The sequence below is a fragment of the Sphaeramia orbicularis genome, chromosome 7 (genome assembly GCF_902148855.1).
Source record: "Sphaeramia orbicularis chromosome 7, fSphaOr1.1, whole genome shotgun sequence".
In the NCBI taxonomy this organism is placed as follows: Eukaryota; Metazoa; Chordata; class Actinopteri; order Kurtiformes; family Apogonidae; genus Sphaeramia; species Sphaeramia orbicularis.
In genome coordinates, this window is record NC_043963.1 from 51,952,736 (window position 1) to 51,968,513 (window position 15,778).

Here is a 15,778-nt window from a genome sequence, read left to right on the forward strand (position 1 = left end):
GTACCAAAGGCTAATAAAAATGGGTTTAGCAAAATATGACACCTTAAAGGGAAACTTGTATTCATTTTTTGTGGGTGTGTTTTTGTTTTTTTTTTGTCTTTCTTTCAAATAGATCCACCACCGAAGAAGATGGCCCTGTCCACCACTGTTCCCAAAGAGTTCCACTTCAGCACAGATACTCGTATGAAGACAACCTCTACATCCAGTAGTGACCACAAGGAAGTAGACTTCATTGCTCAGCTTCGCAAACCTGCTTCCCCAGTGAGTAAATGGAAATAAACAAAGCTGGTAGGAGCCTGTTTGAAATGAGAATCTTGTGGAGGAATGTTTGTGGATTCATGACGAGTCCTGTTAAACCTGACGGGATTTCAGCTATATTTTGTCTGTAACAAAAATGAAACATGAATTAGAAATCATGAGACAGTAAATTTGCTGTTTGTATTTGCATCACCAGAAGTGGCATATTACACTGCACAGTAGTGATGTCCTGATCTGGATTTTTTTTTTTTTTTTTCTTCTGATCCAATTTTTTTTAGGATTAGTTTTGCAGATACCGACTTTTTACAGTAAAATTTTGATTTAAATTTGGAGTCATTATTTACAGGATACACTTTTATTTTACTTGAGATCACAATTGGGCTGAATGTGGAACCTGAACTAAAACAAGTATGACACCTTTGACTCTTAATAACTTTAGTATAATTTTGCACTTTCCAAATTCATACTGTGGGACAAATTAGAACCTTTGGCAGGCTATTTTTGGCCCTCTGGCTGTATGTTTGCCACTGCTGTAGCCGGTCTATGGATACGGGTATATGGGGGTATGTTCTGCGCCGTACGTTAGTGATACACACATCAGCGGGTCGGGTTGGGGTGGATCAAAAGAATGTCAATTTATTTGCAGGGCAGTTGGGTCGGGTCAAATAATTCCACAAAAGCCCTGCAGGTTGAAAAAAAACCCAACCTATGCATCACTACCAGACCTTAAAGTGAAAGTGAAACCTATAGATGTTTTACTAATTCATCTAAGCCTCCTGCTGCTGTGTAGCTAATTTTCCTTATCCCTAACTTTGGAAACTTTAATTTGAGGGAGCAGGATGCGTGTCCCCACCCAGAACCGGGTCCAGATCAGCCTGATCTTCTAAAAAAAAAAAAAGCCAGATCAGCAGCCCATATGATCTGTAGATCGGATTGGGACATCCCTACTGCACAGTGACCAGCATTTCATATAATAAATGACTCTACATTTGTCAAACGGAATTATGAAATGATTGTGACGCAAAAGCACTGATTATTTGAGTGCTCCATGCACACACAAAATAAAATAAAGAGCTAATTTATTATAGTTCTGTAAACAAAAGGAAAGTGTTGAAACTAGACTTTGAAATCCATTTATTTTGACCCTGGCTGTTTTTGTGTGTTTCTGCTAAAGTATACATATGATGTATGTATTGCAGGCAAACATTTTCATTTTCTTTCCTGGTTTGGTATCTTAATTCAAAGGCAAAAGCTTTGAGAGGAGCTACTGTGCCCAAACCCTTCAGCTTGTCGACAGGCAACAAGAAAAATGTGGAGGAGCCAGCTGCCTATGTCCCCATGGCTGAGCAGATTCAGCAGTTCTACAGACGAACCCCTGAACGCTACCATTTGCGTAGTCGCCAGAGTCAAGAAAGAGGTGTGTGCTGGGAGGGCCACATGGAAATCGTCCTTTTTTTTTTTTTTTTCTACAAAAAAAAAAAGTGAAAAGGCAGTGGGGCTTAAGTGAACAACTTCTAAAATGTCTTTTCCAGGGCCCTCCCCAGTGAAGGGTGACCATCTGAAACTCACCCAACCTCATACCCCTCAGCTGATGACCCGCCAACGGAACCGGCCCCCCACTGTCAAGAGCAGTGCTGAGCTGGAGGCTGAAGAGCTAGACAAACTGAATAAGTAAGCACTCTGAAACTCTCCTGTGCAGATGGTGTGACAAATTAACAAACCCTGGGGTTTAGAGTCAGTGCTAGAAAGCATAACTTCAAAAGTCATAGCAAGTTTTCAATTTTTGTCACATCTGAACTCTGCACAAAATCTTAGCCCAACAAGTCATTTAGGAAAATCTCCACAGTGGTAAAAAGGTGACAGTGGAGGTGCAACATCCTTAATGTCATGTTTAAATTCCAGGTTTAAGTTTAAGGCTCTGGAGCTTAACAGAAAGATTTTGGAGAGCACTGCGTGTCTGAAAAAGCCAGCAGTGAAGGAGCCTACTGTACCTGAAGGCTTCGAGCTGCAGATTGAGAAACGGCTTCAGGGGAGACTTGCCACCAAAAAGCCCCAGGAGGTTGAGGAGAAGCCACACACGTTCAAGTCTCAACCAGTGCCCAAAAAGATCCTCGAGGGAGTTACGGTGAGTTCTGACTATCAGCAGACAGACGACTGGTGTGGGTTTAGCAGAGTGAATCTAGACTCTTTCCAAATGTGACTGTAACAAAGATGTCTGCTGTCATCAGGGTTTGCCTGAGAAGAAAATTGTGCATCCAACGGTACCTGAGTCTCCAGCCTTTGCTCTCAAAAAGAGGATTCGACTAGAACATAAGCCTGAGGAAGTAAGACATTTTTGAAGCTGACATTCTGCAGTTGTACACTTTTTTTTCAAACATATGTGGCTCCAGTGTCTGCAGGTTTGCCACAGCCAGTCTCCTTTTCAAGAACCAGTAAAAAAAAAAAAGTAATGGAATGTGGTTTTAACTGGAGTGAAATTAAACAAAAAAAGTGTAAAACTTGACATCTAGCATGGTTCTCATGGTCATGAAAAACCAAAGTTCCTGGTAAAGTGAAGGTTCCTGCGGTGGAAAAGGGGGTATTATGTTAACTAATAGATTGAGATGTAAATGTTGTCATTTTGTGTTCTTGTCTTACATTCGCTTCTCTGTAGGATAGACAGAAATTATATTATTAACCTTCAAATTCCTTGATAGATTTGGTCATAAAATGTGTGGGAGCCTTGGTTCCTAAGCAGTCCAATCCTAGCCATATGTTTGTTTCCACTTCTAGGTGAAGCCACCATCAGTGGTCAGGGCTCCTCCTGTGCCTCACTTTGGCCTCCCGTTCCAGCCCCAGCTCCCAGAGAAACACCACATAGACACGTGTCCCTTCTCCTTTGAAGAGAGGGATAGAGAGAGCCGAGTGATGAAAGAGAAGAGGCTGGAGGAGCAGAGGAATGAAGAGGTGAAGCCACTCGCGTATTCCCCAAAGGTCCTCAAATTAGGGAGGATTAAATTAGTTCCTTTAAGATGCATCATCATGAATCCTGTTTAATCAGCCATAGGTCAATACGATGTCTATAATTCTACCAGTCGTGTGTCTACTGTTAAAGTGGTTTATTTGAATTCTTCCAGGTGCCGAAGTTCAAGGCTCAGCCACTGCCAGACTTCACTTCTGTGGTCCTCCCTGATAAGAAGAAACTGGAGCCCACCAAGCCTGACCCTTTCAGATTGCTCATTGACCAGCGGGGAGCTGTGAAGAGCCGTCGCTGGGGACAAATGGTGAGACTCGCTAAACATGCACATCCAGTTTCCTTAGACTTAAAGCAACGATCTACAGCAGCTGAAACTCACACTGTCATCCATGCAGATCCAACAAGAGAAGAAACAGCAGGAGGAAGCAACAGCTTTTAAAGCCAGACCCAACACTGTCACACACAAAGAGCCTTTCCAGCCCAAAAAGGAGGCCCGCACTGCAACTGGTAAAGGCCCATTTATGCTCTATGTTAAAGACACATATGTATACAGACAGTGTTCTGTCTGTCCTCTACATTCATTACATGTGTAGTTCTGTCCATTCCCTGGGAGCTTGTACAAACCCCAACGGAGAATACAAAGCAATACCACCGGGAACTGTGGAGGCAGTGTTAAGATTTGAAGAGAATAATTTCCAAAAATGGTGAAACTTTTTTTAAGAGTGACTGTGTGAGTTAGTGATAAACTTCTGGCATATTTATTTAACTATCCATCTCAACATCAACATTAGTATCCGCTTTAGTAAAACCTCCTCTGTTGTTGCCATGTTTGTTATTGACTATCTTCTTCACAAAAAACTTTACTCTTCTTTGTGGTGTTTGGCCAGTATGTTAATTTAAAACAGCACCCTCTGGTGGATTGACTGGCAAATGCTCATTCCCACGTAAGGGATTCATTTGAGTATGAAGGCAGCGATGCGTGACACCGTTTGAAAAAGATGTACCTTTTTATGTACGTAAAGCGAGCATGAATGGGCCCTAAGACCAAGCTCCTCCACACTGCACTTTGAACCAGTTCATTGAGCTGCCTTCACAAGCATAGACTCTGTCTGAATGGGACAACCTGGAAAAGTCATGACTGTACGTCATTGGATTGAGTTTAATTAAGACTAAGGAATGACAACACCTTGACTTAAGGGGGGCCATATCTTGAGATTAATTTGATTACTCAAGGTTTTGCTTTGTGAAAATCCTGAGAATGCCTTAATGGTGTAATTGAGAGTATTCCCCTGGAGAACCCCCCCTGAATTTAAAATGCAACATCTTTGTCTCGTGTAATATATTACTTGTGAATGTGTTTCTCCATTCTTATGGCATGGTTCTTAGGGAAGAGACTTGTCTGCAGTTCATGTAACCCCACAATCAATTAAACTGAATATAACATGCTGCTTCTTCTCTAACAGCTGTACAGCCATTTGAGCTGTCAACAGAGCACAGGGCCCATGAGCGGCAGGAGTATGAACGACTGGCCAATGAAAAGGAGGCCCTCAGAGCGCTTATGGAGGAGGAGCGGCGGAAGGAAGAGGAGCAGCAGGCCAAAGAGGAGATCATCAGACTGCGCCAGGAACAGGTGACAGCAAAACGTGTAACATCCTGTGACTAGTCGTAGTGTGACAGGCGTCAATAACATGCGGTGTTTACGTTCCAGTTCATGCACTGAATTTGCATGTTCTAGAGCAATACCAAAGCATGGAGGTAGCCAGCATTTAATAGTCAAATGTCTGCTTAATACGAAAATTATCATTGTCAGTGATATGACCAGACTTCCTTTTTTTTTTTTTTTTTTTTTTTTCCCCCCTTTGCCTCTGCAGGTCCACAAGGCTCAACCCATCAGACACTATAAAACAATCAAACTGAAGAAGAGTGAAGTCCCTCTCACTGTCCCACAGTCTCCCAACTTCTCAGATCGCTTCCGCTTGTGATAGGATTCTCACCATTTTATAATGTAATCTGTTAATCTTAATTTCATTGTTTTTGAACTTTTAGTAAATCTGTTACATCAGTTCAACAAGTGACGCTGAAGCTCAGTATGTGTCTGATCTCACAGTAGACTTGGTCCACAAGGACATCTAAACCCAATGGTCATGGTCAAATTTTATTTATACAGCGTCAATCATAACAAAAGTTGTCATGACACTTTACATTTAGAGCTGCTGTAGACCAGACTCATAATAAGACAATTCTGACACCCAACAGAATCCTTGACCCATCTACAACTCCAAAGAACAAACTGTTGGTACAGTGTAGAAAATGGAAATTACAAATGAAAGCAGTGATGATAAAATGTACTTTGCTTCTGTGTTTTGCTGTCAACATTCATAAACATATTTTATGTTTTATCTGGCTGCCTTCATCTCATCTCCATTCATTCCTCACATTCAGACTGAACCACATTCAAGGAAAAAGTTGGAATGGAAGCAATTTAGGACTAATAAATTAAAATAATGTGGTTTGAAACATGGAATTACAATTTGGACTAAAAGCAGCTTCTGGGATAGGTAAAATTTTAAAATCCATGTTCCTCAAAGATGAGAGGGGATTTCCATATTTCAGCTTTTGTGGTGCAGAGCAGAATGAAAGTTTTCAAGGAATAGAAATGTATTTTGGTGTGTAAAGGTTCCAATCCAAGTTGAACACTGATCCCTTAGACACAAAGAACCATCATTCATGTAGAGCTGATAGTTTTAGGGATCATGATTACTGTAGAGAACCTTTGGCAAGTTCTGTAGTTAAAGCTACAAATGTCATCTTTGAGCTAAAAGGAAGTCTTGTGTTAACTGCACTGGTCTCATCCAGTTTCCACTGGTCCAAAAATGGTGGGTCTGGAGTACCTTGAACCAAGGTACATGTTTGTGCCAACACATTCCCTTGAAGTGAACATGTACATCAGGTTGACAAACGGGTTAATGTCATATAATTTGTGAAATCTCATTTTAATTGTCAAGGGAACAGATAGATGAATTTTATAGATTAAAAATACTCAAAAATAGAATGAAACCTCAGAAGATAAGAGTAAAATGTCAGAATAGTACTACAATAATGTAGAGAATTCTTACAAGAGGAAGTGGTTATATGAAAAAAATGATCCCATGACAAACTTTTTAGTAGAAATAGACTTGAGCTGTCAAAATTCCCAGCTCATCTAGTGTTTCACTTTTATTCATTACATAATTTCACTTTCTTTAAAGAAATTTCACAGCTATAATGCTGATTAGTTTTGCAATATTTCTTTCAAGAAATAGGATGCTCCCCTCACACTGAAGCCCTTATGTAATTCACAAATATAATTTCCATCATTTACAATTTACAGACAGTAATTATTGAAACATTGATTTAATTTGATAATCATCTTAAAGTTGTTTCAACAAAGTTTTTTATTGGAGCTTATATGAATTCCAAAACCACACTCAAGTCAAGCCAGAGTTTACAAAATCTTCAAGGGTTTGTATGTATGTATTTCAGTGATTTTTTTGTTTGTGTTTGTGTGAAGTTTTTGTGCTGGGAGCTGGAGGTTGGTTGGTATGACTGATGACATTAGCTGACTTTACACACTGGCAACTGTAGATGGGCACAATACAGCCTGAAAAATCTTGGAGTGAATGCAAGGATTTTTTTTGCAATTACCCAAGTCCTCTGCGTAGGAACCAACTGCTGGGATAATGGATGTAGACACTTGTTGGCTTAGAAATGGTGTTAACTAATGTCAACAAAAAATGTTCCCAGAACAAAACACTACAACAGAAGCTTCAAGTAACTACACTTTTAATTCAGAGATTCAGCGTGGAAGATTTACAATATCCAGACTGGATTGAAACTAATCTGTGCTATTTTTCAGTACTTAACAGCATATGAGCAATTTACAGAATGCGCCTTTGATTCACTTTGCAGGATAGAATGACACATCTAAGACATCAATATACAGCAGTGTACCTGAGACAGCTCGATCTACACACTGGGTGGAGGACTGAATTGGTACTACCTCCATTCATTGGTACTTATTTGTCAGTGAGGTCAGTCAATCAACGACAAATGGAAAAAAAACTGAAGAAAAGTCACAGCTACTCAGGCATGTGGCTACAAAGCAGTAGCATAAAATTTTATTTGAAATGATTGTCCTGATGATTGCATTCAGTGACAGACTGAGTCATTGCTCTGCTACAGTCCATCATGTCGCCAGTGTTCCACAGAGGAGCAGTAATGCAGTACAGTAATTCACTTAGTACACAAATGTTAAAAAGACAAACAGTGCAACGTTCACATTGACTCCTATGTACTCATTATATACAGTCAACGTTCTATGCCGACACCTAGTGTTTCTTTCCTTTGTCCCTTTTCTTCTTTTCGTGGTATTCCAGGATCTTTTTGTGAAAGACTCCTACAGGAAAAGCACAAAGCAGATTAATGGTTAATGTGGATAGACTGCGGGGGCTGTTTTATAGACATTTCCTTCCCATACATTTCCGAAGCACTAATGACACTGCCACTTCAGAAGCGTAAATCCTCTGCAGTCATGTAATGTGATTTCAATTTGAGATGATGACTAGAAGTGGAGAAATGGTGACATCTGTCCCAGAGAGGATCCTGCATATTTAACTAATGTCTGTTAACTGGCAGCAAAAGAATCTCAGTTTGGCAAATGAGTGCCACTGCCCATCAAGTTACTGTCTTTATGATTTTTTGCTGTTTGTTGCTTCTCTTTGTAACATTGTTACATTAGGTTTTAGCTTGTACTATATAGTTTCTGACATGAATGCTGTCAGCTGATCCTTGAACTTCTGTCCTTCAAAATAAGAGCACATGCTCTAAAAACTATAGATACGGCTATCAAAGCTTCATTAATGTGCTCATTATTATATACAAAAAGGTTGGTTGCATTCTTTTGTAATTTCACTCATTATATAACAGCTAAATAAACTGAATGTCATTTATTCAAATGAACACAACAGAGGGAGCAATGACAGCGTAATGCTTACGCACTGGTTGGAAACACACTAATTATGCCGAGTGCAGAAAAAAAATAAGCCAAGAAAAACTATTTTTTATATCAACTACATAAAGTTCAATCAATTCAAACAGAACTCCCATCATTTCTGTTAGACAATATAAGGTAGTGTACACCAGTAGGTGGCATTCATTCCTTTAGGGTCCAAAGCCCATAGTTCTCTCCACTAGAAGGAAAGGAATTGTTTCTTGGAGTAAAGTAACAAAGTACAAATACTTGATCACTACTTCAGAAAACTTTCAGGTATCTGGACATTGCACAAAAATAAATAAATATATATTTATTTTATTTATTTTTTTATTATTATTTCAAATGGTAAAATCTGTCTATCCTTACATTTTCAAAAATAGGTCTGCAGCAGTACCTGTAACGCATGTGAGAGGAATTGGCATTTCTCTTTATATGGATTCACAACATTCAGACTCACTATAAAGGGACAGTAATGCCTAAAAAAACGCAAGCCCTTGGGAATCCATCTATGAATATCACATGACAAACAAAAAGGCACAAAAAGATGAAAAAAATGTAAGATTACACAAAATAGGACATAAGACATTAAAACAAAATGAGACAATGAATTAAAAACAAAGAATCAAAAAGCCTGAAAAAATAAAACAAATAGGACAAAACAAGACACCTATATCATAATTTACTGCTTATTTTCTTCAATTACATTTTGTTTCATCAACTTTATGTTTGGATTTTGGGACATTTTCTACAGAAAAATAAAAACTAAAATTTGTTCTTTGTTAACTCATTCACACCTTCATTTAACTGACAAATGCACATGAAAAGGTTCTCTATATTTACAAAATACAGCAACATTGGTCAGTGAAATAAACCTATTTAGAGTTTGATGCCTGTAATTAAATACATGGAATAAAATATAATAAAACCAGCACTAAATCATGAAATCTGTGACAACAGGTATGTTTTTGGTTTTGTGTGGTTATGCCATTACATCTTTTACATCAGATTTGTCTCTTTGACAAAGGTGCAAAGATGGTTAACAAAGGAAAGATAGAATAGAAGGCAAATAAAGATTCAAGTCAGTTAACAAATCACAGAATTTGGAGTTCTTTTAACTTTATAAAATGACCACATTTTCCTGGGAATGGGGGTCATACAAGCTCTGGAAGTATTTATGAACAAACCCATAAGCTTTGAGCTCTTTTTCCTACTCTTCACTGGACACTGGGTTCAGAGAGACTGGATCAGACCTGAAGCTCAAGTGTCAATTTCTGTGGGTGTGTGATATGTATACCTTGTGTCGGTCCAGGCTGTTGCTGCTCTACCTCCTGGATAAACAGATCGAACATCTGAGTCTGGATGAACTTCTTGACAAAGTGCCGTGTGGTCTTGGACTCAATAGCCTTGTAAAAACTCCTCTTTTCAAACACACCCCGTTCTCCACTACCACTGTATTTCACGTATGATGCATAGTGGCCAACTGTCTTCACAAAGAAAAGTAGGAAAGCTTCGGACACCACCCGGTTCAGCTCCTCCACCACTGAAAGGAAATGTAAAAACATTTGTGATGATGGGGCTATCTGTTCACAACAGCACTGTGGAGACTTCATATCAAGACTTAAAACAAAATACATTGTTTCCACTTTTTCACTAACAGTGGATCAGTTCATTCACAAATAGTGTTGGGAGTGAAGGTGCTTTGGTGAAATGTGTGCATGAGGAAGCACCTCGTAGTATTAAAATGACATTATGTGTCTTTGTCTAAACTTATTTTCACAGTGGTTTCTGCACAGAGGCCATTGATCTTTTAAGTAAGGAGGACATTGAAATGCAACACACAGAGGAAGGACCTGTGCATTTTTAATGGAACTAAGTATATAATCTGGCAGACTACAACCAGCAAGCTAAATTGTCAAATTCAAAAAAATATATCCAACAATACAAACAATTTGTTTTATGGTTTTCCACTTAGGAATGCATTGGTGTGTGTGTGTCTTGTGTGTGTGTTTGTTTTTAGGTCCAGAAATAAATGTTGGAAGTCAACACCTAATACTTTTCTATGTCTCTGTTCTGAGTGTGTCCATGGTGCATCTGTATATGGAAGTCAGAAACACAGGTTTACAATCATTTAAACCTGTGCATCATTTTCTAGTATTTTGCATAGTTTTTACTTACTTGATGCTTTTTGTCTGTGTTTTAATGCCTCGAGTATTTCAGTCTTCATCTTTGGGGGTAGAATGGAGCTCTCATCACCGAGCTAGAAAATGAGCATTGTGCACCTTTAGGTGATTGATAAAATTGGCAATTTTTGGGGGTATTTTCCAGGGTCTTTCTGAATCAACAAAGTTAATACTCTTACTGATACAATGAAGGTCTCCTTCTTCTTCTCAGATAAGTCCACCACCAGCAGCTGTCAGGGGAAGAAAATGAAAGACACCATGCCTTAAAGGTAGTTCTGCATAAATTAATTAAAGTCTGGTTCACTACTTCTTCATAACTTACATCACTTTGGTCTGTGACCAGATCAAGCAGTCGTTTCTGGACCCCTAGGAGGTAGGGGGTGGGTGCCATGACAACATCGATGAGAATCTCTGGAACGATGGAGATAAAGGTGTGCTGCCAGGTGAACGGGTAAAGCAGGGCTGCTACTGCATGGATGACTTGTGATAATGTGCTGTAGGCAAACCACAGAGTTCATGTAAGAAATCTCAAGTATGGAAAAAGTGTCCTGGACTGAAGAAACCAAATGATTTTGTGCACTGGTGTTTAGGCTGTACAGGATATGTGCACTGAAGCAGTTCCACAGGAGCCTAGTTTATTCTCTCCAAATGTGATTAGGGAAAGTGACAACACATATCTCTCTTTTCCCTCCTTTTTTGTAGCTAAAAGGTATCTTCAAATTTGCTCAGTATTCTGTGCATGGATAATGTTTAATTCAACACCTCCAGGAGACCTTCAGCCAGGTTCAGACCAAACAGTTTTGGATGCAAACGGACAGATGTTCAACCAATCAAATTAAATCAAAGTAAATCGAACTCAACAAAACCTGTCAGAAACTGATTCATTCATTCAGACATTCATTCATTCCGTCAGTCAGAAACTCAGTCAATTATTCAATCATTCAAACTAATTCAATAAGTCACTCACTCATTCATTCAAACCTATTCACTCATTCATTCAATCAGAAACTCAGCCAGTCAGTGAAATGTTGTTCTTTCTATTTATATGAAAATGTGAACACCACTAAATGGAAAAACACTTCTAGCCCCTTCTAGATAACTACTGTACAAAGTTTTGATTTAAGGCCCGACTCAGATGGTGGGTGTATGTGACTGTATAATGTGCCTCCGTGTGTAGTACCTCAGTTCATCAGCAATAAATATTATGCGTCTCTCCAGGACTGCAGCAGAAAACACCAGTAAAACCTCATCATCTGTCAGGCAGCTGAAGAGTGTAGCAAAGTTGACGTGTTCCAGCCATGAGTCCAGCGGCCGGGTTAGACGGATGATCTGGTGAAGATTCAGCACTGTCACAACTATGTTAGCATCACATGCAAGTCAGTAGAGATGCACCCATTAATCACCTGGTGATTGGTGTGGGGCTGTTTTCTGTTTCACTGGTTCTGTCTTGACTGGCAGAAGAAAAATCAGCTGGATTGTGTGCATGTAAATTTGATGGGTGCAGAATAAGATACAATGCTGTGAAAAAGCATTTGTCTCCTTCTGATGACCCGAGTAAATAAAAATTCAGTTTTTAAATGATTATTTAATTCATTAAGGTGAAAAAGATGTGTAAACCTACCTGGCCCTATGTGAAAAAGTAACTGCTCCCCATTGCTACATCACAATTTAACTGTGATGAACTATATTTTGTTGGAAAACTGAGTTCAATCTCACTGTCCACATCCATATGACCAGTTGAATCAACTTGCATAGAACATGCCTGACACAGTGAAATAGGCTAAAAGGTCTCAAAAAGCGACACATAATGCCATGATCTAGAGAAATTCAAGAACAGACAACAAAGTCATTGACATCTATCAGTCTGGAAAGGCTTGCAAAGACTTTCTAAGGCTTTAGAACCAGAGAGAGAGCCACTATCCACAAATGGAGAAAACTTGGAACAGTGGTGAACCTCCCCAAGATTGGCCAATCCACCAACTTTACTCCAAGACTCCATTATTCCGAGACCACATTGACAACTCCTCTAGGAAGTCACAAAAGAACCCAGGGCAACATTTAAAGACCTGCAGGCCTTGATGGAACCATGAATTCTGTTCTCTACCAGAAAATCCTAAAGGAGAACACCTGGCCATCAGTTAGTAACTTGAAGTTCAAGCGCAATTGGCTTATGCAGCAGGACAATGATCCAACACACACCAGGAAGTACACATTTGAATGGCTTAAGAAATGCAAAATGAAGGTTTTGGACTGGCCTAGTCAACATTCGGACAATAAATTGATTGAGATGCTGTAGCTTGACCTTAAAGCTTGACCTTCATGCTCAAAAACCCAAAGAAGTGTGGGCCAAAAATCCTTTAATGTGATGTATAAGACCTAGCTCTTGTAAACACTTGATTGTGGTTGTTGTTGCCAAGGGTGTCACAACCGATTTAGGGGACAATTACTTTTTCACACAGGGCTAGGTATGTTTAGTTATCTTTTTCCCATAATAAATGAAATCATCATTAAAAACCTGCATTATTTAGTGACTCAGGCCACCTTTGTCTAATATTACAATTTGTCTGATAATGTGAAAGATTTAAGTGTGACAGATACACAAACATAATGTACGTGCACTTGAAAACCCTCGGCCTGAGTTATCAGGCACATTACTGCCCCCAGTGGCCTGACTTATCAGTGCATGACTAAGTTTTTGGATGAACAGACAGACAGAGGGACGACCAACTGATGACATTCCCCTGCGGCCAGTGTGGCCGAGGGTAAAAATGTAAGATATCAGGCAGGGGGTAAATACTTTTTCACAACACTGTACATCATCTATGCCCTTTTCTACTATGTTTCATAAAAAAACTACAGAGTACTTTTGTTGTAATACCCCCAACAGTGAGAGGCTTAATTTAAATTGGACTGAACGTCAAAACTTCACCACATTCTTAAAGGTACGGGAGACTTTCGGGACCAATTTTTCATCAGATCTGTAAAACCTCAGTCACAGCCTAAGTATCATGAATCTCTAAGTCTTTCTGTGATTACTCACCTGAATCTCTTGCGTTATGAGGAATTTTGTTGCGACGTGCATTATGGGAAGTGAAGGCTGGCACAGCCACCTGACAGTGGCAGCTGAACAGACAGGACGTGAAAACGGCAGGAGCTCCCTTCCTTCTATGCATATTCCTCCAGCCATTTCCGCTTTTCAGCTGTTTCCGCATCGTGTTTGTTTCATCCATATAATACCATATGGTTGTGCTGCTGCTGTCAGGTGGCTGCGCAAACCTCCCTTTCCCACAATGCACATCGCAACAAAATTCCGAAGATGCCTGAGTGACCCCCTGGCTCGGTTTGTAAACAAATGGTTTGTTTATGGTGGATGGCACTTCAAAATTGTTCACCGTAATGCAAGAGATTCAGGTGAGTAATCACAGAAAGACTTACAGATTCGTGATACTTAGGCTATGACTGAGGTTTTACAGATTTGATGAAGAATTGGTCATGAAAGTCTCTTGCACCTTTAAACTGTAGCGACTATAGAAAACATTAAAAATTTTGATTATGAACCAAAATGATTGGCTTATTCAAGTGTCACCTTGTGGTTCACAAGTTGATCAACAGCAAAGACCGCTGGGAAACATCAAAATTATAAATTGTAGCAAGTATGGTGAAAAAGAATTGAACGGATTGATGGACAGACCACATTATTGCCTCGCCTAATAAATCTATATCCACTTAAACTAGTGGCTTTCAAACTGGGGTTCCCCGGTCATGAACAAATTTTTAAAGGGGACATAATTGTCTTGTTTTGGGTAATTAGTGTATGCAAACCAGTGACACTGGGATCACATTAAATCCAGCAGCCACACCAGTTAGGCCATTTCATGTCTGTCCGTCCGTCCGTCCATATATAGCACCACATCATGACAAAAGTTCTCATGACATTACATTTAGAGCTGGTCAAACCAGACTCTTAATAAGCCCAAGTAATGATTTTGATCATTATTCCTCCGTTATCCCACCCAGTTTGTTTCAAACTTTTTTTTTTTTTACATTTTTTTGTATTTCATCTACTTGAGCCATAAACAATACCAAATGCTCAATAACTGTCATATTTGTAATCCTTTAAATGTCATGTGTATAATGTCAGCATATTTTCTGATGCAAAAAACACAAAAGCATTCTTTTTTGTTTTGTTTTTCAATATACCATATAAATTTTTTTTTACTTATTTTTTGTTTTTGCAGCCTGGCATATGTCAATGATTGGCAGCAACATGGGTTTATATGCACTATTATTATTTGCACTAGGTCTCATGTTAAATGCTAGTTTACACATTCAAAAAGACACCCTTGTTTCGCTCATAAACCATATGATATGCCTCGGGTTGGGGGGATGGTCACAATAACTCTCACACAAAAAGCCATCATCAGCAAGCACATAAGAGAGTATTGACTTAGAGCAGGAGTCTCAAAATCTATTTAGTTCAGGGGCCACATCCTCCCAATATGATCTGCAGTGGGCTGGACCAGTAAAATAATAGCATTATAATCTATAAATAATGTCAACTCCAAAATTTTCTCTATGTTTTAGAATGGAAAAAGTAAAATTATAAAATGAAAATGTTTACATATACAGTACAGGCCAAAAGTTTGGACACACCTTCTCATTCTTTGCATTTTCTTTATTTTCATGACTATTTACATTGTAGATTCTCACTGAAGGCATCAAAACTATGAATGAACACATGTGGAATTATGTACTTAACAAAAAAGTGTGAAATAACTGAAAACATATCTTATATTCTAGTTTCTTCAAAGTAGCCACCCTTAGCTCTGATGACTGTTTTGCACACTCTTGCCATTCTCTTGATGAGCTTCAAGAGGTAGTCACCTGAAATGGTTTCCTAACAGTCTTGAAGAAGTTCCCAGAGATGCTTAGCACTTATTGGCCCTTTTGCCTTCACTCTGCGGTCCAGCTCACCCCAAACCATCTCGATTGGGTTCAGGTCCGGTGACTGTGGAGGCCAGGTCATCTGGCACAGCACTCCATCACTCTCCTTCTTGGTCAAATATCCCTCACACAGCCTGGAGGTGTGTTTGGGGTCATTGTCCTGTTGAAACACAAATGATGGTCCAACTAAACGCAAACCGGATGGAATGGCATGTCACTTCAGGATGCTGTGGTAGCCATGCTGATTCAGGTTGCCTTCAATCTTGAATAAATCCCCAACAGCGTCACCAGCAAAGCACCCCCACACCATCACACCTCCCCCTCCATGCTTCACGGTGGGAACCAGGCATGTAGCATCCATCCGTTCACCTTTTCTGCGTCGCACAAAGACACGGCGGTTGGATCCAA

At 39.5% G+C, this 15,778-nt stretch overlaps 2 protein-coding genes across 4 annotated transcripts in view; one reads left to right on the forward strand and one right to left on the reverse strand.

Annotated features, from left to right (window-relative positions):
* Positions 1–5,987, forward strand: part of LOC115423126 (targeting protein for Xklp2-A) — an 18,633-nt gene extending 12,646 nt beyond the window's left edge. Inside the window, exons 8-17 of the mRNA XM_030139871.1 lie at positions 113–261; positions 1,504–1,675; positions 1,791–1,929; positions 2,161–2,383; positions 2,487–2,582; positions 3,031–3,204; positions 3,375–3,521; positions 3,610–3,721; positions 4,678–4,844; positions 5,086–5,987. Coding sequence (XP_029995731.1) covers positions 113–261; positions 1,504–1,675; positions 1,791–1,929; positions 2,161–2,383; positions 2,487–2,582; positions 3,031–3,204; positions 3,375–3,521; positions 3,610–3,721; positions 4,678–4,844; positions 5,086–5,196 — 1,490 coding nt within the window. The 3' untranslated portion in view covers positions 5,197–5,987. The remainder of the gene's footprint in view (positions 1–112; positions 262–1,503; positions 1,676–1,790; positions 1,930–2,160; positions 2,384–2,486; positions 2,583–3,030; positions 3,205–3,374; positions 3,522–3,609; positions 3,722–4,677; positions 4,845–5,085) is intronic.
* A 663-nt stretch (positions 5,988–6,650) lies between these two features.
* The window catches only part of dennd2da (DENN/MADD domain containing 2Da), a 56,436-nt gene continuing 47,308 nt past the window's right edge, over positions 6,651–15,778 (reverse strand). For all 3 annotated transcript variants that reach the window (XM_030139873.1, XM_030139875.1, XM_030139874.1), the window contains 6 exons: positions 11,607–11,755; positions 10,749–10,920; positions 10,606–10,656; positions 10,422–10,503; positions 9,541–9,786; positions 6,651–7,649 (listed from right to left, as the gene is read on the reverse strand). In XM_030139873.1, coding sequence (XP_029995733.1) covers positions 7,582–7,649; positions 9,541–9,786; positions 10,422–10,503; positions 10,606–10,656; positions 10,749–10,920; positions 11,607–11,755 — 768 coding nt within the window. In that variant the 3' untranslated portion in view covers positions 6,651–7,581. The remainder of the gene's footprint in view (positions 7,650–9,540; positions 9,787–10,421; positions 10,504–10,605; positions 10,657–10,748; positions 10,921–11,606; positions 11,756–15,778) is intronic.